General features: G+C 43.4%; 1 protein-coding gene across 5 annotated transcripts in view; it reads right to left on the bottom strand.

Annotated features, from left to right (window-relative positions):
* The window catches only part of Plekhg1 (pleckstrin homology and RhoGEF domain containing G1), a 216,957-nt gene that overhangs the window by 28,830 nt on the left and 160,216 nt on the right, over nt 1-27,911 (bottom strand). For all 5 annotated transcript variants that reach the window (XM_075949674.1, XM_075949703.1, XM_075949680.1 and 2 more), the window contains 5 exons: nt 27,253-27,353; nt 14,865-14,934; nt 5,802-5,848; nt 2,126-2,276; nt 60-191 (listed from right to left, as the gene is read on the bottom strand). In XM_075949674.1, coding sequence (XP_075805789.1) covers nt 60-191; nt 2,126-2,276; nt 5,802-5,848; nt 14,865-14,934; nt 27,253-27,353 — 501 coding nt within the window. The remainder of the gene's footprint in view (nt 1-59; nt 192-2,125; nt 2,277-5,801; nt 5,849-14,864; nt 14,935-27,252; nt 27,354-27,911) is intronic.

The raw sequence follows: 27,911 nt of genomic DNA, 5'->3' as shown, positions 1-27,911 counted from the left end.
GTGTGATCTGGAAAGAGCGATGCATTGGAGCACTTGCTGGGAACTGCTGCCTGGCTCACCTGCAAGCGGACAGCATGTTCATGCTTCCGCTTCATGTCATTGATGTGCCAGGCCACTCGCTGCATCGTGTCTATAGCATCGAGCACAACATCATAGCCTTCGGTGTCCTTGTCAAGGTGATTTTCTATTTCCTAAAAAAAGAAATCGGTTATTAGATTTTTACCCTTCCCCCCCCCACGTGGTCAATGAAGCAAATGGCTTCTCTAGGTTCATGGTTTGTTCCTGCGAGGGTGCACATGCATGGCTCAACTCTGATGTGATGTCAATTCTGGAGGGATATTCTAAGCTACGTGTAAAAGCAAAAACACCTCAAAGGCAACAAGAAGATAATTTGGGATTAATTCAGCTACCATTCTTTCCTTATTCCTTCATTCATAGTCATTTATAAATGTCAATTAAGTTTTTGTAAGGATCTTGATTGCTCAGGGGAGCTGAGACCTTGGATTTCTGTTGATTGATGGCTATCTGATTCTCTAGGAGACTGATGTCTTATATGTCATATTAACATAGTTTAGCAGAGATGTATTCTGGGAAGGTGTTATTTTTTTTTCAAGAATGGTCTGGACACTGACTTAGCAAATTTACCCCCCTAAATCTAGCTGGTCATTAGGATTGGTGTAAGAATTAAGGAACTATTTCCAGTGTGCCTTCATAAGACAACAGATGATTCTCCAAGGAAGAGCTACTTAAGCAAGTAGACAAAGACATTTTTCTGGTAAAATTTTACATATGTGAATTCAGCAAACCAGAAATGATTGCCCCAGTTAGAAACATAGACTCATTTCAAAAGAGACACCACACACGGTCAATGGTCACGCCACCCTGAACACGCCTGATCTTGTCTGATCTTGGAAGCGAGACTGGGTTGGGCTTGATTAGTAGCTGGGTGGGAGAGATACCAGGCAGGCTGATAAAACAGAGCTCTGGATTAAAATCCCTTTACTTAAATTTTTACTTATTTTTTGATTGATTGGTTGGTTGGTTGAAGGAAAGTTTTTTTTTTTTTTTTTCGAGACAGGGTTTCTCTGTGGTTTTTTGGAGCCTGTCCTGGAACTAGCTCTTGTAGACCAGGCTGGTCTCGAACTCACAGAGAGCCGCCTGCCTCTGCCTTCCGAGTGCTGGGATTAAAGGCGTGCGCCACCACCGCCTGGTCTGAAGGAAAGTCTTATGTAGCACAGGCAGGCTCCTAACCTTCTGTCTAGCTGAGAACACCACCAACATCTTGATCTTTCTGTCTCTACCTCTAAAATCCCTCTAGGAAAAGATTCTTAATCTGGTATACAGACTAGCAGATTGCAAACAGTATTTCATTTTTATTGAATGTCTATGAGCCACAGTGAACATGACACCTTACAAGATCTGGAGGCAGACAGACTTGCCTCAGGGTTCTGCTCCTCAAGCCCACTGTTCTGCCGCCCTCCACTGCAAAACTAAGCAAATCCTACTTGTAGAACGCAAATGATCATCAATAGAATTTTCTCCATCTTTACAGACTTCATTAGAGAATCTGAGAGGTGAATCTGAGAGCGACATCCATCTCATTTCCAAAGCCTTCTTGACTATTATACAAGTAGTAGAAACCACGAGGAAGGGTCAATAGCCAGAAGTGAGGCTAAGCCCCTACTCAGAGATGGCACTGTTCATCTGTCCGCCCCGTCTCAAGCACTTTCTCTTTTCTCTCACACAAGGGCCAGTCTAGAAAAGTTTTCCCTCCCAGCTGCCTACTCCATTGGGTCTAATGGAAATAGGGCAAAACAGGAAGAGGAATCTGTTTTTCATTGAGATGCTAGCTTCCTGCCTGAAACTGACCCTGTCCAGCACAAGGCATTCCTCAGCCCTATCACTATCCAAGTTCCAATTAATCCTTCAGTTTGGCTGTTGTTGATGGGGCTGTAGCCCTAGCACACAAGCGTCTCTAATTCCTTAAAGCAGTTGTGAAGCATGAGTGTAGAAAACGTTTCCATATGACCACAACATTTTCTGGCATCGCCCCCCGCCCCAACTTAATAGACACACCCCAAGTTCCCATCCTTTGGCAAGAGTTATAGCAAGGGCCGAGACTTACATGTAAAAGAAGATGATATTTGAGAATCCGCTGAACTGGTTTTAAGAGATAAGACCCCAGGGGCAGTGAGTGTTTCAGAGTTTCCTGGCGCTCCCGGAAGAACTTGGCCAGTATCTTATTTCTCATGCACTCAGTGAGCACGGCCACAGACCTGCAAGAGAAGCACATGCATTTTGTCATGAGGATGTTGTGTTTTACATGGGTGTTTGAGGTTTAAATGCCAGTTTTGGTGGAACTATCCTAAACTGGGCAGGGTAGCCACAGAGGTAGCTCCCGGCTAGAATCCCTCGGAGCAAGTCAGAGAAAGGTGTCCCTTTGGATGGGTTGAACTAGAAAAGGGAACTGAACTCAGTGGCATAGAACCATGGGTTTGGGCTCCAAGAACACACCGTCCCATGCCAGGACACTGTAGCTTGACAAGAGACATTTGTTTTGAATGTTAGCCCCTACACGTGCCCCATCCAGATGCCTTTGTACAGTTCTCATGGTGCACATCTGGACCCAGTTCCCACAGGCTAGGTTATAAGGCACAGCATCCCTGGTTTAAGACAAAACAGTTTCTTTATTTAGCATAGACTTTGTCTCCTATTAGGACACTTGTTACCCGCCTCAGATGGCTTGTGAAATGTGCCTACCATACCACTCTCTAGGAGTTGAATTTTCTCAGAGGAACTCTGACTACCTGCCCCCTTTACCATCAGTCTTCTCCTCTTTCTTGATATGTCACTGCAGGATAATAGAAGAGGGGGCTAGAATCCCTTCTGAAGTTCCCAAAGTAATATGTAGCTCCAACGCATCTTAATGCAACAGTTCTAACAATGGTTATCCCTTCCACATCAAGCTAGTTGATAGAATCCTACATCACACACATGCGCAAATTAAAATCCTGATGTTACGGTATAACCTGGATGCAGGTGGGAATCATTTTATTCTTTTCTTCCCCAAGTCTCTGGCATGTTTCCAGGATTAATTGAGACAGTCAGAGGGAGTCAAACAATAAAATAAGACTCCGTGGAAAGTCTTGTAATTAACCTGTTACAATCCCTTTGTGCTATCTGCTTTAGAAAAGATCAGCTTAAATGGATTTATTTCTCCCTTGAGTCCTGAATTTTAAAGTCCTCATTGTGTGACCTGGGCATTTCTCTGAAGCCTTCTGGAATCAGGTGCAGCTGCTCAGGAGCCTGGTGGTTGACTGATGGCCCCACTCTTGCTCAAGACCGGAATCTACTGCAAATCAGGGCACAGGACACTCCAGGTGCCTGGAGATCTCAGGAATAGGGCAGGCATCTGAGGACAATTGTATGACCTCCTTTGTGTCTGTCCCCCGGGGAAGGAGGGAGGGACCTTCCTGTCCCTCTCCACAGTGAAATCATTGGGGTATGATTGGCATGAAGGAAGAAGTCACCTGCCAAGGTGTGCCTGCCACATTTAGAACCACCAGCCTGGGTCTCAAGTGGGGAGAAAAATCTTGGTACTCTTGACTTGCTAAGACAGGGACATGGGAACATCAAGTATCCAGGCAAACTGCCTGGAGACAGGCATGGAAATATTTCTTTGTAGATATGAAAGTCACACACTGGACAAGAACTGGACATGCCTTCTTCATTGAGAATGTCCCTCTGTTAACACGGGACATTTCTTTAAAGGCAGACTCAAAATCAAAACACACAATCTCCAGGAAAGTGTCCTTAACTATCCCCACTGGGGTTATTTCCTGTTACTTTACATGTCTTTAGCTTCCACTGCATGTTACCAAGTTCATACCATATTAATTCCCACTCGGGTATTTAATCACCCTTATTATACTATTTCATTGGTATGTGCAATCGGGTTCTGCCCCTCCAAAGCATACGAGCTGCTTGAAGGCAGGAATGCTGGGTCCTAGTTTCTGCAGCTCTGCCCTGAGCACGGAAGATTGCAGCATGAATGACAGGCTCTGAAAATCCTTCTTGCACGCATGAGCTCACTTTCCCAGGATCCCAAAACAGCCCGTGATGGCAAAGCGGAGGATTTCATCAGTAAGCCAGAAGAGCCTTCTGAAGCTTTGATTTGGAAAGTTTCCATATTGAGGTTGCGTCTTTGGATGGTATGTTCACAGCAATATGAACACAAACAGACCTCCAGAACCAGCCCCTTTGACCGTCAGCCCTAGCACCTCACTGATTTGTCAGTTTGAACAGCTTCCCCTTTTGCTTGGGAAGAACTTTTGTGGACAGGCTGGGGGCTGACTCTATGGTTCCTCTGCTGCATGGCGTTTTGGATTACGGACCATGAGACTTAGTTGATGCATCCCATAGTTCATTTTGTATCAGAGAAAAAAAATGCTTAAGTGTAACCTTGCAAAGTATGGGTGAGTCTATAGACCTGAATTATGGCAAATGCTTGAATATGCATGTGGGGTTTTTGTTTTAAGAGAAACCTGGGGTAAGGACAGCTGTCCATCTAAATGAATAACCATGGTGTCACCTCCTGAACACTGTTTACAGAAGACTAAATCTTTACAATGAGAAGTGGTGGTTAAAAGTAATTCTGAACTTCAGGCTAGTTACTACACACTAGCCTTTTAGGCAACTCCTGGGTTGCAGGTTAGGGGTGTTTGCCCTTCCTTCCCTCAGCAGCCACTGTATTCCTGTGGACGACTGTGCCAAGATTGACCAAGAGTGTGCAAGTCACCCCAGCCCTCTTTCTGGCTGGGCTGCAAGAGCCTGTTGATCATGACTTCACAGAAAGCTCCAGAACTTTATGAAGATACCGTGGTGGGTGGCCTGAGACTGGAGCAACTTGGTTGACATCCTCACTGGGCCATTCGTCAGCTACAGGACCCTGTGGAGTCAGTTTGTCATGGGTCTCTCAGCAGGGTCACCCATAAAATGGGAAGAAGGAAGGGGTGGTGATGGATTTGCACTTGGTAAGACTCAATTGGGTTTCTAGCACTGGGGTGGGTGTCCTGCATCCCTTTAATCCCCCAGAATCTCTGTATCACTGTGCGTGCTTAACTTAGCATTTGCGTTTATAGCTTTTAACGCTGCTGAGGACTCAAACACCCAATAAATGTCTTGGGGGAGGGAAGAGAAATGCCTAGAGCTACACGTAGCCTTGTCTTTGGCTCTTACTCAGCGATCTGTACATTGTCCAGGCTGCTCCTTGAACTGCTCTCCCATCTCCAATCTTAGAAACGAGCAAAATGAAGCCAACAGCCCCTGGAGCCTGGAAGCTCCCATTCCTCATGCTGACTGTTCAGGACCCGTGCTTGTGCTTGCTGAACTTTATAAAACTTGGAAAACTCATAAAGCTTACCAAGCAAAACCAGAACTTCTTTTCTTCCCAGTTATGTTACACAAGTACATCTTCAAAATGAGGCACACATAATAAAAGGTTAACAGAGAAGTAGAGAGCCCTATGCAACCACACAGATATATCACTCTTCCTTTGAAGCTGTGCAGTGATGTTCCTGGTCTTACTCTACGTTGCTTATGATTTTTTTCCCACTCCAGCTCCATGGATCCTCCCAGTCTAAAAGGCACCAAACAATATCTGAGATCCCCACAGACCGTTCTCCGCATTTTTGCATTTCCCTGGTCTTCAGCACAGGGCCAGGCATACAGTGCCTGACACTGCATCTAATGACTTGAAACAGAACAAAGAGAGGAGGACTCCACCCCTTTCCAAGCCATACCTTGGGTAGTTGGTGCAATACTGGGTATAAATGTGGAACTCTTCACTCTGCGAGGAAACAAAAGAGACTTTCATAAGCCCAGGAGCACAGACAACAGCGTTCATTCAAAAACAACACCGTTCATTCAAAAACAACACCGGCGACAGCAATTAGGCTTCTATTGTTCCAGTCACATTGGTCTGCCCCCTGAACCTGTGTGGCCATCATCTGTGCCTACTTCTCTTTACCCAGAATCCATATAATGTAATCCATGTTGCATGAAGTACAATAAACACTCTGAACACCTACTGTGTCTCAATGATTCTGAAGACAGGAAGAGATGAAAATAATATTTTTCCCCAAGGTGTTTATGGACATATAAGTAGGTTATATTTACACACCATACAGTAAGACTATGTTGGAGTACACATGAGAGCTGCTGCATACACTCAAGCCCTGCATATGTAGCCCTCTCTTCCCATGGCTATTGCTGATTTTCTCACTGCCTAGCCACTGCCTTGGGAATGAGTCTAAGCTGCATTTCTCCCAAGCAGCTTTCCTTGAGCTTTTGGGTTGAGCCAACTGTTTCTAATTGTGGCCATCCACCATATCTATCCAGCGTTCATATCTGAGAGCACTGACCAAATGGCACTGATGTTTTCTGTGTACCTGTCTGGCTTACCAGGGTTAGGGCAGGGGCCACATTTGTCTTCCTGACAGATAATCCCTGTTGACTCCTCTCTCCTACTGAATATCACCCGAGAGCAGAGCCTAAGTCTACTCACCTACATGCACCTAGCACAGCAGCCATGACTCAAAAGCAATAAGGTTTGATTAGCAAATGGATCCCATCTGACCTTCCCTAAAAAATCTTCACTTCCAAGGCTATCTTAGTCTTTCAGCTGTGAATTCTTATTATAGGAAATAATACATTGATACTGACTGAGTCGGACAGCTCTTTAAAAAGGTAGGGTAACAATTCCATAGAAATAGAAAGCAACCATTGCTTCTTATGTTATTGTACTTATTGATTATGAAATCAGTCAGATATTACAAACTGGATCACAAGAGAAGGAAATAGAGCACACTTAGGTCAATGAAGAATGATGTCAATTAAGTTTTCTAAAGAGATAGGAGACTGGCTTTTTCCTTCTGTGGATTGGGGTAAGGAAAGAAATCAATTGTCAAGTCAGTCACGGTGGTACAAGGCGGGGCCAGAAGGACTGGGAGCTTGACGTCCGCTTGGACTGAACACTAAGACTGTCCAAAAGAGAAAGGAGGGAGGGAATCATAGAGGAAGGGGGAGGAGAGAAAAGAGAAGGTGAAGAAAGAGAGGAGGAAGAAAAAAAGGGAGGAAGGGGAAGGGTGAGAATTGTTGTCCAGGTGGGCACCAATTGTTGCAAGAAGTGGGCTGCTTGTTTGTCCTGGCCGCTTGGCTAGCTTAGCCCCGAAATAACCACATAGAAATGTATTCATTAAATCATCGCTTGGCTCATTAGCTCTAACTTCTTATTGGTTAATTCTTACATATTAGTTTAACCCATTTCTATTAATCTGTGTATTGCCACGTAGCAGTGGCTTATTGGGGAAAATTCCCAGCTTCTGTCTCTGGGGGATCTACGGCGTCTCTCTGACTTTTTTTCCTCCTCCCAGAATTTAGTTCTGTCTTCTCCACCTACCTAAATTCTGCCTTATCAGGCCAAGGGAGTTTCTTTATCCATTAACCAATACAAGCAATGCATAGAAAGAAGGACCTCCCACACCATACTTTTTATGTGTATGGGTGTTTTGCCAGCATGCATGTCTAAGAGCCACATGTAAGCATGGTGCCCTTGGGACTCAAAAGGCAGCTTCAGATCCCTTGGGACTAGATTTACAGATGTTTGTGAGCCACCACGTGGGTGCTGGGAATCAAACCTGGGTCCTTAAACAGAGCAGATACTGCTCTTAATCTCTGAGCCATCTCTCCAGCCCCTGTCTCCAGCATTAGTCAAGAAGTGTCACAATTCCATGGTCATCCTTAAATAATTCCATAATATGAGGCGTGCCAATAACTGTGCACATTTCCTGGTTTGATTTCCTTTCCTTTCACAGTCTACTGTTTGACTTGAAGCCCATAGAAGGTTCGTACACAGCAAATGTTATCAACTGGCTGATTGTTTTTGCTTGTTTGCTTGCTTTGTAACACTGGGCTGGAACCCAGCATCTCAGCATCTTTGGCGAATCCTCCACCATCCATTGATCTTTACAAAGTCTTGACTGGTTTTTACCTTGTAATTTAGTTGCTGAAGAAACCACAACATTCATTGCATCCATAAGGTCCCTGTCTCAGTGGTCCTGGTGACACACTAAAGTCTTCTCTGTGTCCTGTCCATTGCACTACTGAGTTCTAATAGAGGTTTTCTCAGATGGAGGTCTTATATTTTGGCAAAATCTACCATAGGTTGCACTATACTCCCATCAGGGGGCACATATGCCTGGACATCTTTTTTGTGTGATGTTAACAGCCATTGGTAATTAGTATTTAGGTCTGATTCTAGGGGTTACTAATGGTGATGTTTCTAGTTCAGTTAGTCCTTCTATGTTATTCTCAGAATAATGTGTTTTTTTTCTTTTTTTGCCTATCCAAGTTTCAGCATTTTATTGTACAAATACTCAAAATACAGGCTGGTTGCTATTTAATCTTTGATTTGGAAAAACTCTCACCATTTTTTATTATTATTTTTTATTTATTAAAGATTTCTGTCTCCTCCTCGCCACTGCCTTTCATTTCCCTCCCCCTCCCCCAATCAACTCCCTCTCCCTCATCATCCTGAAGAACAGTCAGGGTTCCCTGCCCTGTGGGGAGTCCAAGGACCTCCCACCTCCTTCCAGGTATAGTAAGGTGAGCATCCAAACAGCCTAGGCTCCCACAAAGCCAGTACGTACAGTGGGATCAAAACCCAGTGTTGGTTTCTTAATATCCCATAAAGAGCCTGATTTTTAATGACACTGTAAGTTCATAATAGGAACATATTTATTTAATGAGGTTCAGTTGTTTTCAATGAACTATCTTTACTTGTTATATTAGTTAGGATTCTCTAGAGGAAGAGAGTTTATAGAATGGATCCATCCATCTATCTAGGAAGGAATTTATTAAAGTGGCTTATAGGCTGTGGTTCAGTTAGTCCAGCAATGGCTGTCTGGACATCACTGGAAGGTCTGAGAATCCGGTTCAGTCTATGATGCTGAGCATCTCAACTGGTTTTCAGTAGACACCAGAATCCCAAAGATGTAGGTTCTAATGCCAAGGAATAGACTTGCCAGAGAGAGTGAGAGCAAACAGCGTGCTCGCGCGCGTGCGAGAGAGACAGAGACAGAGAGAGACAGACAGACAGAGAGAGAGAGAGAGAGAGAGAGAGAGAGAGAGAGCGAGCTTCCTTTTTCCATGTCCTTTACATAGCCTGCCAGAAGAAGGTGTGGCCCAGATTAAAGGTGGATCTTCCCACCTCTAAAGATCTAGATTGAAATTGGATCTTCTCACTTCAAATGATTTAACTAAGAAAAAAGAATCCCTCACAGGTGTGCCCGGCCAGTTAGGTTTTGGTTAATTCCAAAGGTAGTCAGGTTAACAACCAGTCTTTGCCCAGTAGGCACCTCTTCTCTGATGCCAGCTTTTGTGTGTCTGTGACATGACCTGGCATCTTCAGATACTTCATGGTTTATGTGCGATAAAATATTCCAGAACATCTCCTGGAATTCCCAACCAACCACACCCATGCTTCCCAGAACCCTGGCCCTCTGTAGCAAGTCGTATTTGGAGACAAGTCTGGGTATCAGGAATGCTCTAGCTATTGGGATTATCATTATTTTTAGGGCTTTTCAATGGACAAAGTTAGAAATATTGTTTTTCTAAGAGATTTTAAAGGAAACTTGGTCCATACTAATACAATATTTTTTAAAAAATGCTAAGAATCCAAATCTTTGAGAATGAGTATGATGAAACAAATGGAAAACTCACTCCTGAGTTCACACTCTGGGAAGCAGCAGCCACAGCTGCACTGAAAATATTATACGGAATCACTTCAGTGTAGGTGCAGAGGAAGCGTTCTTGTATTCTGTGTCCACACTTGCATCTTATCCCTAAAATACTGCGTTATGTACATGAAAGGTTCCTGAAACCTGAAAACATTTGAAATTGTTCTGATCCTAAGCGTTTGGGGTAAGGGTGACAATACCTGTCATTCAGATTCAGAACCACAGGGTTAATTATTCTGGAACATTCCTGCTTCTATATTTTATTTCTCCTGGTAATTTCATTCCCCAAGGGCACTAACATTAGTACTTGCTTGCACCATCCCAGAGCACACTATAATTTCCACAGGAGAACAGGGACATAACCATAAACATGTGTTGGGTGTATTTTGGCCACCACATATTTTTCAAGTTTGTTAGAAATTCCTTTGCATGGCTGCCTACCAGCTGCATGCACACCTTTTTGTGCTTGCTTCATTTTACTCTTGGTGTACAGACCTGGATTTTTAAAGCCTTAATTTTGGGTTTTTGAATTATTTACATGCAAATCCAGGTTTCCATATAAAGACATATTCAGAGAAGCTAACTCATTCTGCTCCATGCTAGGTAATTCCTTCCTTTCCTCAGTTTTCTTGTTTGTTGAAATAGAGTCTCATGTGATCCAGGCTGGCCTCAAATTTGCTATGTAGCTGAGGATGGCCCTGACCTCCTGATTCTCCTCTTAGATTTCAGCCTCCACATCCAGTTCCTTTCTCCTATAATTTAAATCTTATCAGTCATCCTGTTTTTAAACACAGACATCCCTTTATCAGATAAGCAAATCACATGTAGGAGTGAAATTAAGTAGACGTCATTGGAAGGTTTATGAAAACAGATAACTGGACCGAACCCCAATTTTTTCTTTAGTTGGTTGCAAGCATTTCTATCAAGCTCCCCTGTGACACTGATGTCACAGGTACAGGGACCGTGCTTTGAGAAGCTTGTGCTGGGCACACTTAACGGCCTCCCCCTCCCGCAAGCAGTGTATGGAGACATTTCTTGTTTGCTTGCATAGCTCCACTGTACTCCATTGTTTGGCTGAGCATACAAAAGAGTATTCAAGCAGGTTTTTGTTTAGGTTGTCTGTAGTCTTGGGAGGATCCAGTACCAGTGCCAAGTATCATGTCAGACTGGTTGACATTTTGTCAGTTTATCCTATGAATAGCGTTCTGGCAGCAGGATTGGTAGGTGACAGGGTAAATTCCAATTTCTAAATACTAGACTCGGCCAGATTCCGCTCCATTCAATCTGTTTCCTTACAGCCTAAACACCGTTTTAAACCTAGTACCACATTTTCCAATATAGCACTTTATAATTCCTAAATTAGCTGTCTACTTCTAGGCATCGGAGAACATAAATAACTTGAGTTTTGGCCTCTCTGGACAAAGTATAGGTTCTATGGGCCATGGCCCTACAGGTTCACACGGCAAATGCTATCCTATGAGACTAGCAAACACCTGCCCCACTACAGCCTCCACTTGAATTCTCTATATATAGTTAGACATTTGTTGGCTATGCAGGATGGCCCTGGCTCCAGGGATGAGAAAAGCAAAGAGATTTCCTCAGGTCCTTCAGCAAGCCTACAGCTGACTAAGCTTCCCCCACTGCTCCACACTGACTCGGGGTGGGGGGTCACTGTTCTTCTCTCACCCTGGGATAGACCAGCATCCAGCTCCCTAGCCTCATGTCTTGAGACCTTTAGAATCATGGGACATGTCACACTGAAAACAATGGGCTGCATGAAGATACACTGCAGTTGAGACATATAGTCAACCTACATACACTAGTTCTTAGTCAGGCCCTAGGGCTTCTCAATTTTATGACATTGTGACTCTGTCCCTGATCTAGATATTTGCTCTCTATCAGGGGCACATTCTTAACAGATGATTAAATGCAGGTTTGACCCTAGACGTGCAAACATCTTCAGACTTTACAAACAATGGATACACATGTATGCATACATATACATACATATATATTCATTGTGTATATGTACATATATGCGTACACACATATACATACACATACATACATAAAACGCAATTAATAAAAACTCAGAGACAGATACTGGGGTTCAACCAGAAGACCCGAAAAGCAAAGCAGCGCCATTCGTTCTTACCTCGACCTCAGTCCAAAATGACAATCCTGACCAGGAATCTGAGAATGAGACTGTGTCTGAGAGCTGTCGCCTCCCATTTTATATTCCTCTCTAGTTTTGGGATCAAAGGCGTGCACCACTGGGATTAAAGGCACTCTCCATCTAGCTTCTCTGGCAACTAGTGTGGCTACTGGGATTAAAGGTGTGTGTTACCCACTGCCTAGGTAGTAAGGCTGACCAGTGGGGCTGTTTTACTCTCTGATCTTCAGGCAGGTTTTATTTATTAAAATAAAAGTGAAATGCCACTACATATATATGTGTATATACATATATATTTTCAACAGTCCCTAAGTCTGTTAATGCTTGAATGTCATTATTCATTGTATAATGCCAGCTCAAACCCTTTTAAACATGCATTTAGGGAAATATTCAAATTAGAAAAAAGCAGATATTACTTTCTAATTATTCAACTCTTTTAGATTATAATTAGCATGCAAAAGGAGGTAATTATGCAAAACGCAAAGCTTTAGGGTACAGGGATGGCAAAGAGAGCACACAGGACACCCAACTGCTGCTGAATGGGTGACAGAGGAAAGAAGTCCATGATTTTAGTGCTTTTCTGCCACAAAGTCCCTCCCTCCCTCTCTCTCTCTCTCTCTCTCTCTCTCTCTCTCTCTCTCTCTCTCTCTCTCTCTCTCTCTCTCTCTCTCTCTCTCTCTCTCTCTCTCTCTCTCACCCGCCTCCCCCATCTCCCTTACAGTCTTTGGTTCCAGCGACGTTTTCTTGGACAATACACAGGTAGGTAGCATATGGGGAACATAATAGTGACTTTACATGGATTTTCAACACCAGAAATTTTTGGATGATAATTCTAACATGTGGCCCGTGTGGTCTGTGTGTATTATGTATATACATGTGTGTGCACGCACACATGCATTTACGTGCAGGGAGTATTGGTCGCATCCTTCTGTGTGAATGAGTTCTCATTCTCCTCGGCTATGAAAGAAGAAGAGCGCTCGTGGGAGGTGACTGAGCGCAAAGGGAGAGGAGGGCAAAGGGAACTAAGAAGTCAGGCAATCTCTCCTTCAGCTGCCCAGAGTAAGCCGTGCTGACAGTCCAGTGAGGGATGCGCATGAGGATGGCTGAGAAGGCAATCTGGGGACAAACTCAAGTCTTTCAAGATGCTCCCAGAGTCCTGAGTGCAGATCAATACATATGGGGCATCAGGCCCAGGAGAGAACGCTTATTGCTGTCCCTCAGTGTCCTCCTGATTCTTCTGGAAGCAATCAGTAAGATGGAACAGTATTTTCTTTCTTTGGCTAGGACTTCATTAGCCTACACACACCACACAGGGAAGCCAGGCCAAAGACTGTGCTCTGTGAAAGCCCCAGCGATTCCCATAAAGGCAAAGTCAACTGCCAGCTTTACCTCTTTTGCTAATGACCTCTCAATTAAAGCAATTTTCCATCCCTCCCTGAGAAGAGCAGCTGGTGGCGGTTCAGAGAGACGTAACCCCGTCTAAATGTCAGGGTGCTGAGTGAGAAGCGGGGCGCACAGAGCCGGCACGCCCTCCCGACTCCTGCTCCCGTGTGAAAGAGTCGAGCTCCCAAGTTGGTCTTCTAATTAAACTTGGCAATATTACAATGAAAAATGAGATTTGGGACTTGGCAGGGAGGCACATAAACAAACTTTTATGTGAGCAATTAAGGCAGAGTTAAGCGAACGTTGGAAGCACTTTAATCAGCTTGTGACTACAGTTAGCAGTAGAAGCCGAGCATTCTCTGAGACGTCAGTATTGCACAGATGCCGATCTTCTTTGAAACGCTCTTTTTGCTTTTACACCATTTCCCCCATTTTCATTTCTTTCATTTCCTACCGTATAAGAGAACCCATTACAAAGAGGGTGGCTATGGAAAAAATCTTGTGTGTGTAAGCACCTGTGTACCAACATTTTATATGGGAACACACACAAGCTATGAAAAGACAGGAGGGGGTTATATACAAGCCCACTGAGTGCCATTTAGTGGTTTCAGTCGAACCCAGAGAGCTGTTAACTTTGAATTCCCAGCCACGAAGATAGGTCTGTGGCCACCAGAGCTAACTGTGTGGAACAATCTAGAGCCAGCAAAGGCTGGGGTAACACCTTAGTCATCTTGGACTCTTCAGGGCTCTAAATGAGATGTTAATGGATGGTTGGTTTCAAAGGACTACTATGAACCTGCTTCAATCTCGCCCACTTCAAACCTTCATACGGAAATCACATAAAGTTCTTCTGCAAGTTGATTTCTCCCAGAGGTTTTCCACAGGAAAGTTGTTGAGTCTCAAAGCGAAACTTGAACGAGACAGGATTCTGTGTGTGCCAGACAGCATGTGCACTGCTTCAGAATATCAGCCTGCCAAGCTCAGAGCATGAACTTCTGACACCTGTCTTCATGTCAAGTCCATGTCAAGTCATGCGACACAGAAGAAGAATAGGAAACCCAGGGTACTTTTAAGACTTAGGAAATCACGTTTGCTCTTCTTTACCCCTTAAAGGGTAGTAGCATCAACCAGACTAGTACCACACAACACCAACAAAAACATGTAGATTCTTGGGAATTTTTGGAGCGAATTTAGAGGTATGGTATATGGATCTATATGGATTTTTTTTAAAAAAACATTCTCTATTCTAGATTCTCCCATCTCAAACTTTAAGTCTTTCCAAGAAAAGAATTAGTAACATTATCCAACTACTATACAAACTATAGGAATACTAGAGCTAACAGCCCCCTTCTCTATAAATGTACACACACACAGCTAGGAAAACAAAAAAGTTTATGATTGGTTGGCTACCTTAATTCAATATTGAATAACCACTGATCCTACCTTTAAGAAGAAAACAAACTGCACATGCTTTCTGCCTTGGTTGGCCCTGAAAAATAAATGGTACTTACCTTTGACACAAAACATTCTGCTATGGCCACAGGATCGTTTTCACAGTTTTCCAGATCTTGAAGAAGTTCACTAATAAAACAAAACACATAGCCAGGAAGTATTAAATAGTGGCCTTCAGGTTGAGGACATTTTATAGAATTTAAAGGTTTAAACCTTCTTAATGGCATTTATAAGGACTCAGGTAATTGGGCCACAGGTCTATTGCCACTGTGTCCAAGGCTTAGTTAAGAGATGCCCAAGATCATGGGTGGAGTAGGAGTTTAGACACAGACTGGACCAGCAGTTCCCACACCAGAGATACACCTGCATAAGAATTATTTCCCAGACATTTGTCGTCAGTTGCCGAAGTTGCTCACAAACATTCACTCATTGAAGAAGGGCCTAGGTATCCATGCTGTGCAAGGTGCCAGCATGCATGTGCACACACACACACACACACACACACACACACACACACACACGAAGCAAAGAGGGATAAGTTCCCAGTTTCAGTGAATTCTTGTTGCATGTGAAGACTAAGGTGCTCAAATGATACTAACAAAATTGTCAATAAAAGGAGTGTTTCAGAGGACAGATACTCCATGAGAGGCAGCATCTCTGCTGAAACATAAACTCATAAAGCTCTAGTGGCAGGACCACCGTGCTGCATGGCTAGCGATCTAACTAACTGTTTAAGCTCCCAGTGTTGCACACAATCCTGAAGGTGGAGTTGCTTGCTCACTAGATATTCTTGGGGTAAGTGGCACATTTCTGAGTTGCATTACACAGTGTAATTTAATGTCAGGTGCTGATTTTTAAAAATGTTATGTGCTATACATTTAATAAAAAGACAAACAGTTCAATGGACAAAATCATTCCTTGCTTTGTGCTTCGAATTCTCAGTGGCCCCTGCTGAGACGTATTTATTGTTCCTGTTGGATCAGGTCTCTATCTCTAAGGACTCCGACGATGGGTTTTTATTATTTATTTTTTCAGTTTTAGTGTTTCCTTCTTCATTGTCTTAAAGACCCACCCCTAATCTTCTTAACGCGGTGTATTTTGCAATCTGAAAAGATCAAATGTCCAAATTCACATTTTTAAGACAATGAGAATATCATGGAAATAATATTCCTAGTTTAGGTTTAGCATGTACTATAAGCCTTTCCTTTCTTGTAGGACTATAGCTTCCCTGGAGTTAAAACAATCTGTTTTAAGAGTTTTAAGATTGTTGTCTTGTTTTTACACCATTGGGTAAACAAAATTAACAAAAATGTTTACCTCTGTGCAGATGGGGGAAAAACGCATAGCTAAAGAAAAAGGAGATCCGTTACCTCTTCAGTCCTATAACTGTGGCATTTGAAAAAAAATTTTTAAAAAATTAATCTTAAACTGGGCAGTGGTGGCACATGTCTTTAGTCCCAGCACCAGGGAGACAGAGGCAGGCAGATCTCTGAGTTTGAGGTCGGTCTGGTCTATTGTGATTTCCAAAGATAGTGAGAAACCCTGCTTTGAAAAACAAAAACAAACAAACAAAAATTAACCTTTTAAGTCACAAAAGCTTTCTCATTTCCATGTCTCTCGCTCATTTTCAAAGTACTCCTTCCTAATTCACAGCCAAACTGTGTGTGAGGAGGAGAAATCTCAACCCACCGCAACCAAACATTTTCTCGGGTGGGGTCCCTCCTGGGGTGTACTGATACTGGGCAGCTTCCGTTCTATAGCCCGCGGTCTACTCTTCTGCCAGTCATGGGCCATTCCCCAGGTGCTGGGCAGCTGGGTGACCGTTTTGGTGACCTTGGTTTGCTGCCTCTATTGGGTGCTCTGTGCCCTTCCATTTCCGGAGAATGCAGTTTCTGGAAGCTTCCTGAGTGATGGTGACAAGAGGTCAATCTTCAGTCTTCCTCCCATCACCTGGGCTGACGATGCCATGTGACAGGGGATTCTTAATTGGGCTAATTTTTTCTGAATGTTCCTGGAGCCTCAGGAATTCAAATACTGACGTTGAGAATTTAGTATCATTCACCTTTCTCCCTAATTGGTCCCTTTTTTTCTGTAAGTTTTTAGAATTTCTTTCTTTCTTTCTTTCTTTCTTTCTTTCTTTCTTTCTTTCTTTCTTTCTTTCTTTCTTTCTTTCTCTCTTTCTTCCTTTCCTAACATAATTCTGAGACTCTGTGCTGATCAGCTTTGGGTCTGGTCTCTGACCACGTATTTAGCAGTTTGGATGTGATCTTGCTCTTCATATAGCATCCAACGTTGCCCTCTTCAGGACACCCATAAGACATTAATCCATAAAAATGCTCAGTTTTCCATTCCATTTTCTCTTGAGAATACAGTGAACTTTGCCAGAGGCTCTGTGACTTGGCTTGCCTCACAGAAAAACCAGGAGCAGACACAGTGATGCTGATGTTTGCTATGAAGTTAAACAGTAAGGAGAGCTTCAGAAATGCAAAATGACTCCCAAACAAACAAAACCCCCAAACCCCATAAAGTCATCGAGTCACTTGGCAAAATGTGTGGGTTTATTATTATTATAATATAAATTGATAGTTTAATCATTTCTGAGCTTCAGTTCCTAACACAATAAACAAAACATAATAAAACCCAAACAAATATGCTTGTGGGTCTTAATCACCTGCAGGAATGCAAGGGATCCAGGGGCCAAGGAGTTTAAAGCCGACTGCTTTGGAATCCTGTGTTTGGTATGTGGCTGTTAGAGGTCCTCTTCCTCACACTTTTGGATCTTATGGTTGATCTTCTAATTTTTCTCACCTTTCTCTTATCATGTTGCTGATTGTCTGTTTCTAGGAGATCTTAACTTCATTTCCCATCTATTTGATAATATTCTAATTTCTACCACCAGACTCTTAAGTTTAGAGGATTTAGGATTGTTTTCTGTCTGAACATGCTACCTGGATGTTTCTTTATGCATCTGTTCTTATTTTACAGGTGCAAAATATTCTATTATGAAGTACAAGGATAGGGTGATGATGGCGATGATGATGGTGGTGATGGTGATGATGATAGTGATGGAAGTGATGATGATAATGGTGATGGAAGTGATGATGATGGTGCTGATAGCAGTGGTGATGATGATGATGGTGATGGAAGTGATGATGGTGATGGAAGTGATGATGATGGTGATGATGATGATGGTGATGGTGTGATGATGATGGTGATGATGGTGGTGATGGTGGTGATGGTGGTGATGATGGTGGTGATGATGGTGGTGATGGTGGTGATGATGGTGGTGATGGTGGTGATGATGATGGTGATGATGATAATGGTGATGGTGTGATGATGATGGTGATAGCAGTGATGATGATGATGATGATGGTGGTGATTGTGGTGATGATGGTGATGATGATGGTGATGATGATGATAACGGTGGTGGTGGTGATGATGGTGATGGTGGTGATGGTGGTGATGGTGATGATGATGATGGTGATAGCAGTGATGATGATGGTGATTGTGGTGATGATGATGGTGATGGTGGTGATGATGATAGTGATGATGATGGTGATAATGGTGATGGTGGTGATGATGATGGTGTTGGTGTGATGATGATGGTGATAGCAGTGGTGATGATGGTGATGATGATGATAATGGTGATGGTGTGATGATGATGGTGATAGCAGTGATGATGATGATGGTGGTGATTGTGGTGATGATGATGATAACGGTGATGGTGGTGATGGTGATGATGATGGTGGTGATAATGGCATTGATCTTTCTGGTTGTTCTTTGTCTTCTGTCGAGCTCTTGTTCCGCTGCTTGATGATTTTGGCTTCTGTCATCCATGCAAGAGTTGTCCTAAAAAAACCTGGGAATCTTTATTTGTCCTGGGTAGTTTTATGTCAATTTGATACAAGCTAATGTCATCTAAGGGAAGGGAACCTTAATTGAGAAAATCACTCCATAAGAATGGGCTGCAGGCAAGCGTGTTGGGTATTTCCTTAATTACTGATTGGTAGGGAAAGGTCCAGTACGTGGTGGGTGGAGCCACCACTGGGCTGATGGTCCTGGGTGTTACAAGAAAGCAGGCTGAGCAAGTCACGATAAACAAGCCAGTAAGCAACACCCTCCATGGCCTCTGCATCAGTTCTCGCCTCCAGGTTCCTGACTGGGTTGAATTCCCGCCTTGGCTTTCCTCAGAAAACAGTGATTCAGGATATTTAAATCAACAAGCAGGCAAGCATGTAAACAAGAACACTCTCTTAAGTTGTTTTATCACAGCAGCAGTGATTCTAAGACAACTCCAAGTAAGAAACCATAATGCTGATTATAATCTCTGTGCACAGAGGGAGCACAGACCTTCACTTTCAGATAGCAATACTCAACCACTGTAAGTAATGGGACCTATTTATACTTTGAAATAGTCTTAAAATGGATTGTATACAAACATACACACACACATATATAAAATCTACTAGAAATTAAAACTGAATACTAATCAACCGATACACAAGGCAATTATATTAATATAAATATTCATTTGTGAAAGTTTTTATAAAAGAGTGAGGAACATGTTTTATACTTTTGTAACTTCTCACATCTAACTCAAGCTGGATTCTCTTACCTGCTTCTGAATCCAGCCTGCTGTGATCTATTATTTGGGGTGAAATCTACTGAAAGCGAAGAAGTCACATAGACATGTCATTGGGAGATGAGGAGTGTTTTAATGGTTTCTTCAGACATGGGTGACTTCCTCTGATAGTCCACTGAAACTCAGTAAGTGGTGGATTTTGATGAGTCCGCTGGCATCAGAAACCATACCAAATGGGCCACCCTATCACTTTCAAATCCACTGCAATGTCCTAATTTCAAACATTTCCCCCCCAATATTCTTATTAAGAACATCTCCTTTGCAAGGTTAATTTTATTTTGGCAAGTATCACTCAGATATTTTTATTGTTATTATTTATAGCAAGGCGGACGTAATTAAGAGAGACAGTTGAAACCTGACCACTGTGACCTGAACACTGGGAGAGGGGGAGAAAAGGGAGGCGATAAAGAGAGTGAAAGACACGGTCTTTGACGTTGGGGTTCTCGTTTACTGAAGGGAAGATGGCTTTGTTTGGGGGATTCGTGTCTGGGCTTATCAATATCAATCTTCTCTCTGGGGAGATAAACATTTTCAGAGGATTCTGGAACACTATATTTCTGAGTTTGCTTGAAATATTCCTTGGCTATGTGTAACTCCCCACACTCTAAATTCTACGCTCCTAGCATTCTCTCCAGGCACTAATTTTATCTGAAAGTGGACTTGCTGGGCAGAGGAAGTGTCTTGGGGTTCACCCCGCCTCACCTATAAATGAATGCCCAGCCTTCACTGCTTGAGAACCACAGAGCTGGGAATACAGAGTCCGACAGTCCCAACCCAGCTTTAGAGTGAGGAAATCATAGCTCATCAAGACAAAGCTGCTTTAATCCCAGCACTTGGGAGGCAGAGGCAGGAGGATCTCTGTGAGTTCGAGGCCAGCCTGCTCTACAAAGGGAGTTCTAGGACAGGCTCCAAAGCTACAGAGAAACCCTGTCTTGAAAAACCAAAAAAAAAAAAAAAGAAGAAGACAAAGCTGCTTGTCTTAGATTACACAGATGATAATTAATGGCAAAGCTGTGCACAGAAGAAAGGTTCCTGAACCTTGTCTTTGCACTCCAACAGAAGTATGGCTACTGAAGGGGGCATTTCCTCAGCAAACTTAAGGAGGCTAAGTATGAGATTGTGAACCCTGGAGTTTCCAAAGACCCACCTGGGAGATTCTCTTGGTGTCTTCCGGCAACCTTTCTTTTACAGCCTTTTTATTGGATAACATAAACACGATGCAAATAAGAATGGTAGGGGTTCCTTCTTCCATGCTCTTTCTTTGGGGTTACTATCCAAACAAAACTCAATCAAAAGTGACTGAGACTTCCCTGTCAGACATGACAGGTAAAGATGACAAAGGCCCTGCTTACGATCCATGTGCCTATGTTCTGATCATAGGTGACCAATGTTAATAAAACAGACAATACCACATGGTACCATGTAAGGTGGAGACAATAAAAAGAGCGCTATGTCTGAAGTCAATAAAACAGGGAAACTGAGGTGGGGGAGTTGGTGGAGGGTTGGGTGGTCATAAAGTTTATTCTCTGAGGGGGATGATTGATATTTGAAGGCACGAAGAGATTTGAAAGAAGTCATTTGAGAAATGAGGCCTCAAATTCAGGACAGAATGAGTGCGGTTGGTTCTTGTGTGTGAGATGTAGGAAGGAAGCCATTGTGGCAGAGGTTGGTGAGCAATGGAGAGTGTGGGGATTCAGAAAGACTGTGGGGTACAGTGGGGGTCTCAGTGTAGTAACCAAGCACCAGCAATAGGCCCGGTCGCCCAGAATTGCAGGCTAATGGGCCAATGGCCATAGAAATGGCCATAGTGTAGCAGTGGGCGACGAAACTTGCCCGTCCCAGAGGACAGAGTCAGAGATTGCTCTCAGAGCTAAAAGCCAATTGCAGCCATCTTATTTTCAGGATCTTAGTCTGTCCTCTTTTCTCTGAGTAATTATTCTAAATCTGTCCTCTCGTTTGAATGGGATCACGAACAAGAAAATGACATCATTTCCTTCCCAAGCTCAGGCCTCTGAACTCAGCCTAGTGGACAAATAGCAATAGCTTTGTTCTCTTTCAAGATCGCAATATACATGGTGCTTTCTCTGCCCACTGCCATGAGGCCAACACAGAAACTGTCGCATGACTGCAAGGTCATACTGCTTTATGTTGACTGAGGATCCGGAACAGGCTTCTCCTCTTTCGGCTGGCACAGACTCTAGGCAACCCTTCCATCTCCTACCACCTAACTAAGGCATTTTAATCTGCAGCTTCCAAAGAGACTCACGTGCATCTGGGAATGGAAAATGTCACATTAGGCTCACTGATACACTAGACTTGCTGTTTATTTGGTTTTTGTTTTTGCTTTCTTGTTTTGTTTTTGTTTTTGAGATAGGGTTTCTCTTTGTAGCCCTGGCTGTCCTGGAACTCACTACAAAAACCATTTGCCTTGAACTCCAGTTGCCAGAAAGAAGACTGTCCACAAAAAGATTCCTACTGTTGTGTGAAGCTGGGAGTCATGGCGGTAAGTTGAAAATGTACTAAAAAGAAAATATCCCGCCTCTCTCTGCCTTGTTTTATGTTCCAATGAATCATCGTATTACATTAAAAAAAAAAGCACAGTCCAAAGATAATTTTTTGTGATTTAAGGCATATTTAGCTTATTTTGTGATGATTTTACTAGACCCTGGAACAAAATGAATCACATGGTTGTCAGTTCCCTCAAAGCATCCTGTTCAGTCCTCGAGTAGATGACTTACTGCCCTGCTGTACAACGGGGCCATTCAGGCCTCAGTCCTTAGGCCCAGTCCAGCATTTTGCGCCCAGCAAAGGCTCCACATAGGCATACGGAGTGAAGACAAAGATCCAAAGCAAAATGGAAATTTTTACTTTGAGCTTTGATCATTTTAATCAGCCAAGCAACAATTTAGACATAAAAATTCAATTTGGAGGAACTGCCTGCATTTCCTCATGCTTCATCCGTAAAGAGAGATTCAAGTTCCAGTTTAGACAGCTTCTCTAGTCCAAGAACGCTGGCATTTTTCCCTTTGGTTGGCAATACAAGTTTGTAAAAGCTTTGGGATTTTCGGGCTCAAGTGGTTTCTTTTAACTAACCCAGTTTCTGATCATTTGGGGATTTATTCCAGACACCAAACCAGAGACTTCAATTTCAGGGCTGGTGGGATGGGGTAGAGGAAAAACATTGCCCTATCACTGCTATACAGCAAAACAGGAAAGAAAACAAAGCCAGCTTGGAAATGGAGCACCGTATTTCATAGTAAGTTACCATGAAACAGGGATTCAGGGAAAGCTGGTCTATCTTAACTGACCCTGCATCTCTCCCATTCCTTTTTCGGTGCTGACGCAGACTCTTGGCATCTAAGCCATTTGTTTCTCCAGTTTTTAATACACGAGAGGATGATATCAGGATGGGTGTATTTATGCCTTATAACAATCTCAGTCTCAATCAATTCCAGATTGTTCTTGCACTGCCACGCCAGAGAACTGGTGTGCTGGCACTAAGTGTATTCTATCACTCTGCACAGGGCAGAATGACATCGGAGAAGGGCATAGAAGAGGTTTTCAGTGAGATCTTTAATGTCTTTTAAATGTGAGGAATTTAAAAAGTAAATATGGTACAAGAAAGCTTCAGAGATACAATATAGAATAATATAGAATATAGACTATTGTATCATTCTATATTTTCTGTGTGTTGGAAATACAGGCCAAGGGTTTTCTAACCCACACGTTTGGGATCAGAAGTGCTTTTGGGGTTCAGAATATCTGCATAGACATAGTGCCTTCCTTATCTTGGAGATGGGACCCAAGTGTAGACCCGAATTCTGTTATTTTCATCTGCAGATGGTACATTCAGCTTGGAGGCAATTTCGTAGTTTTCAGTGGGTCTGTGTTATGGCTGTGATACATTACATGAGGTCAGATGTGGAATTTTCAACTTTGGCCAGTGCTCCAAAAGTTCCCAAATTTTTGGATTTTCAGAGTTAGATTTGCTCCATCTGTGTGTCTAAGAAAATGAAACCCAATCAGCTACAGTTTTCAGGCTAATATATCCTCCCCCTTTAACTTTGGAGACTTAAGTCTTACCTAGTTGGATACAATATTATAACACCATGCTGAAAAATCGGGAATTACTAACAGCAGAACTTTAGAGTCTATTATCTAAAGCTCTGTCATGATTGGCCAGACAGCTGCGTCTGAGAAATCAATTGGAATATCATTAAAGATGCATGAGCAGTGACTTAAAGTCACATTGGTGTTCTCATTTTAACCAACAGTAGCAACCACAGGGTCATCTAAATTACAAATTTAGATTCTAGATATAAGAAAACAGAAATCCAAACAAATGGGGACAAAGCAAAGGCAACAATTCTACTGTATGCAGCTGAGCATGGGTGTGAACCTCTGCAATCCCAGCACCCTGGAGGCTACCATATGAAGACTGAGTTTGAGGACAGCCTGGCCTACATAAGGAGACCCTGTCTCAAATAAACAAACAGGCAAACAACTAACCAACCCACAGAACCCAGATAATTCAACAGCAAAGTCAAAGAAGAGATAATTTTTCAAAACAGAGGAAGACATCAGAATTTAACAAAAGCCGTATCCAAAGTGGCCCAGTCTTAGGCTCTACCCGGGAACAGAGGACTAGGCGGCCTCAAAGGCTGCTTCCTCATGTATGAAATGTGTGTGTCTTATTGCATTCTCTCCACCTCGCGGAACGGCTAAGAGGATTAAGGTACTGCCTGAACCGTGACTGCCAAGTGTGATCTCCGCAGCCACTGGCATGAACGCAATAGACTGCCATGGCATGACAGTACCACGCCCTGTATGCTCATCTTCAGCAGGGTAGTCCTTCTGTCTGACCCAGGCATATTTCAGACAGGAATGGCTCTCAGCATCAGCGGACATCCAACAGAAAAGAACGGAGAATGGGTTCAGGAGTAGAAAGGTCTTTCGAGATATTTAGCTTTTGCATAATGGGCCTCGCTGCTGAGTCCCGTCTCTAGGAGACACACACATTTAAATTCCAAGGAGTGAAAATCCCTCCTGAGGTTAGGCATAGCTTCCTGGACTTCATACAGGGCTTGAAGCACAGGGTCCTGCTATGCAGGCAGGCACTCGCGGATGACATAGACGGCTCTAGAGGCTGGCTGGCCTCTGGCAAAAGGCAACACTCCTCAAGTACTGGTCACCATCAATTTATTGCCAAACCGCAGATGAGCTAGGGCAGGGATCTCTCAGTATCCAGCATCTTTCTGGGTCACAGTATCATTAGCGGGCTCTGGAAAGTGATAGTATCCCAGGACTCATGGCATCGCTAAATAGGGGCCTGCTTTAAAACCAGCACATCACTAGTGAGTGTGGCTTCTTTAGTTTTTGATGTGTTTCTCACTGTCTCATTGCCGGGCTGATTTACCCAGATAGTGTTTCTCTGCTGCGGCTCCACATTATAAATACCTGGAGGCCTTTTTGAAAATTCTGAGGCTGTGGCCTCAGACAGATGAGTCGATTTCTGAAAGTAGGGTCCCAATATTGCTTTAAAAATAATGTTTTTAATTTATTTTTTGAGAATTTCATACAGCATATTTTTATCAGATTTTTACCCTCCCCCAACTCCTCCCGGATTCCCTGTAACCTCCTTACCCATCCAAATTTACTTCTTTCTCTTTTGTAACAACAACAAGAAGAAGCTCTGAAGGGTCCCGTTTATGTTGGTTGACTACTCCTGAGCACTGGGCCCACCCAGGAATGTGGTTGATATATCTAGTGCCACTCCACTGAAGAAAACCGATTTCCCCTCTCCCAGCAACTGTCAGTTTCCAACAGCTTCTTGGTGAGGGGCGGGACATCATGCCCACTTCCCTTCCATGCTGGGATTTTCTCTGGCTTGATCTTGTGCACATCCAGTGCATGCCTTTACGGCCTGTGAGTTTATATGTACCTCAGCCCCGCTGGTCCTGGAAAACGCTGTTTCTTTGGAGTCACCCACCCTCTCTTGCTCTCACAGTCTCTCTGTCTCCCTTTTAGAAATTTCTGAGCCTTTAAAGGAGAGGTATGATTCCATTTAGGCCAGATATTACTTGTTCTTTTATTCTGAGATGTGGCGTCATGGATTCCTGGCTGACCTTGAACTCACTGTGCGGCTGAGGAGGACCTTCCATTTCTGATCCTCCTGCCTCCACATGGTGAGCCCAGCACCCCATCGTTTTATTTGCTGCTGAGACTGAAACCTAAGGCTTCAGGCATGCTCAGTAAGCCATCTACCAGCTGTACCCCATCTACCAACTGTACCCTCATGGTGGCTTAGTTTATGAAGAGCTTCCTAGGTGCTTCAGTTGGTGGCCCAGGAGAAGCAGGAGCTCAGAAGATACAAAATGATTCTCAGTGTCTACAAGAGCAAGCAAGTGGAACCGTGATGTATCCTTGGGGCTTCCTATGAGCTAGCTTGTCAAAACTGGAGAAACTTGCCTCCTGTAAGCCAGGCTGGTGCTAAATATCAGGTCTCCAAAGAGACAAGGGGGATGTAGACCCTGACTCTGGGGAGCTCATCTGTATTGGCCTGAATAAGCGAAGAGGGATAGGGCTTAGCTTGTAGTATATTTGAGCCACAGAACAAGGGTGATATAAAGTTTTATGATGGCAGTTCACTGTGTCAAATGCACACCTCCAATGGGAATGTTTGATGCTTGTTCTCGTGATGACACTGAGCTGAACCTTTGGGTATGTCAGCTAAGAACTTCTCCACAGCCACAGGAGATGGCATCTCCTGGCATGTGAATCCATTTGTTCAGAAAAGTGTGAATGTCTCCCATGGGCCAGACAGCTGTTTGAGATCCATTGGCATTAGCCAAACACATTCTTGCCCTGGAATGTTTTGTGAGAAGACCATCACAATACATGTTAGATATTGTGGAATGTCAATGAGAAAAAGTAGAAGAGATGAAGGTGTGTGTGTGTATGTGTGCATGTGTGTGTGTGTCCTGGTAGAGCCTCATTGAGAAACCCTTAGCGAAGGGTTTAGTGATTTAGCTCAGCTTAAAGACTCATTCATGATGTGTGCATAGCTGAGCCAAGATGCAATTCATAAAGGATAAACAGTGATGCCTGTGTTCTTAGCTGCTTTCTGTGTCTCTCAAGCTGTGCTACAAACCTACAACAGCTCACAAACCTGTTTCCACTCCCTGCAGCTTCCAGTCTTAGGTACCCGTGTAACTTTCTAGCCTAGGGCCCCCCCACCTAGAAGCTATTTAATACAGATGTGAATTAAGTTATTTGAACTGGGGGCTGCAAGATGGCTTAATAGGTAAAGGTGCTTGCTGCCAAAGTCTGGGGACAGGAGTTCCTTCTCTGGAACCTACATGGGGGAAGGAAACAATTCTGAAAGTTTTTCTCTTACTGTGATACACACACCCCCCTCCAAATAGATGCAAGAATATTGTAATAATTTGTAATGCATAATTATCAGTGAAATGGAATTATTGTTATAACTTAAGAGTTAACTGTCTGTCTCTTAGGCCCACAACACTCTCTAGGCAGAAGAAAGCATCTTGAAAATCCAGCATCAGGGTCGATTCTGGAGACCAAACCAGTGTGATGTTCGGATGCCCCATTTGCGTTCTGTTGTGGACAAAAGATCTCAGTGATCTTCCAGGGAGCTAAGTCTCTTCTCTGAGCCAGGAGGACAGAGAGGGACAACATTTGCGAAGCTGAACCAAGGATTATGGGCAAAGATGTCTTAGGTGTGGTGGACTGAGAGCGGTTCACAGCGTTCTGATACAAGAACAACCTTTAGGGTATTGACTTACCTATTGAAGTGGTAGATATCCTGAATGTTTCCAAAAAGAGCAGCCCTATCTTCAGTCCCCAGGGGAAGTTTTGTTTGGTCCCGGATGCAGGCAAGGTAATCCTGTGAAGCCAATGAGAAGGATGCCTTAGGACTCCTGGTCTCTTCTAAGACATTTTTAATATGCAAAATGAATCACTGGCATCTGTTTCAAATAATTATGACACTAATGCACTCATTACCTCCACCACAGAGTACAGACAGATGTTCTCTCATTAGTGAGCATAATACTTGCCTATTAAGGAGCATGCAGTTGTAGCAAGGAAAGGGAGGGGATGGCCTACATTAACGCATCCCCCAGCTTCCCACTCCATCAGAGCTTTCTTCTATGGATGCTGGTCACAGTTAGTGATAATGTCAAAGTTTGGGCAGGCTATTTCCTATGCCCTTGAATGGTTTATGTGATTAAAAAATTCAGGGGTCTCAGGGAATAGCTCAGTTGGAATGTGCTTGCTGCGCATGCGTGAGGACCTGAGTTCAAGCCCTGGTACCCACATGAAAAAGCTCACACTGGTGACAACACAAGCTTGTTGTAATCCCAATACCGGAAAGGCAGAGATGGGTGCATTACTGGCACTTGCTCATTGGCCAACCAGCCTAATTCAATTATCCAATCCCAGG

Source organism: Microtus pennsylvanicus, chromosome 1 (assembly GCF_037038515.1).
Source record: "Microtus pennsylvanicus isolate mMicPen1 chromosome 1, mMicPen1.hap1, whole genome shotgun sequence".
Classification (NCBI taxonomy): Eukaryota; Metazoa; Chordata; class Mammalia; order Rodentia; family Cricetidae; genus Microtus; species Microtus pennsylvanicus.
The sequence above is the reverse complement of the archived record's forward strand: the minus strand, read 5'-3'. Positions and strand labels throughout refer to the sequence as shown.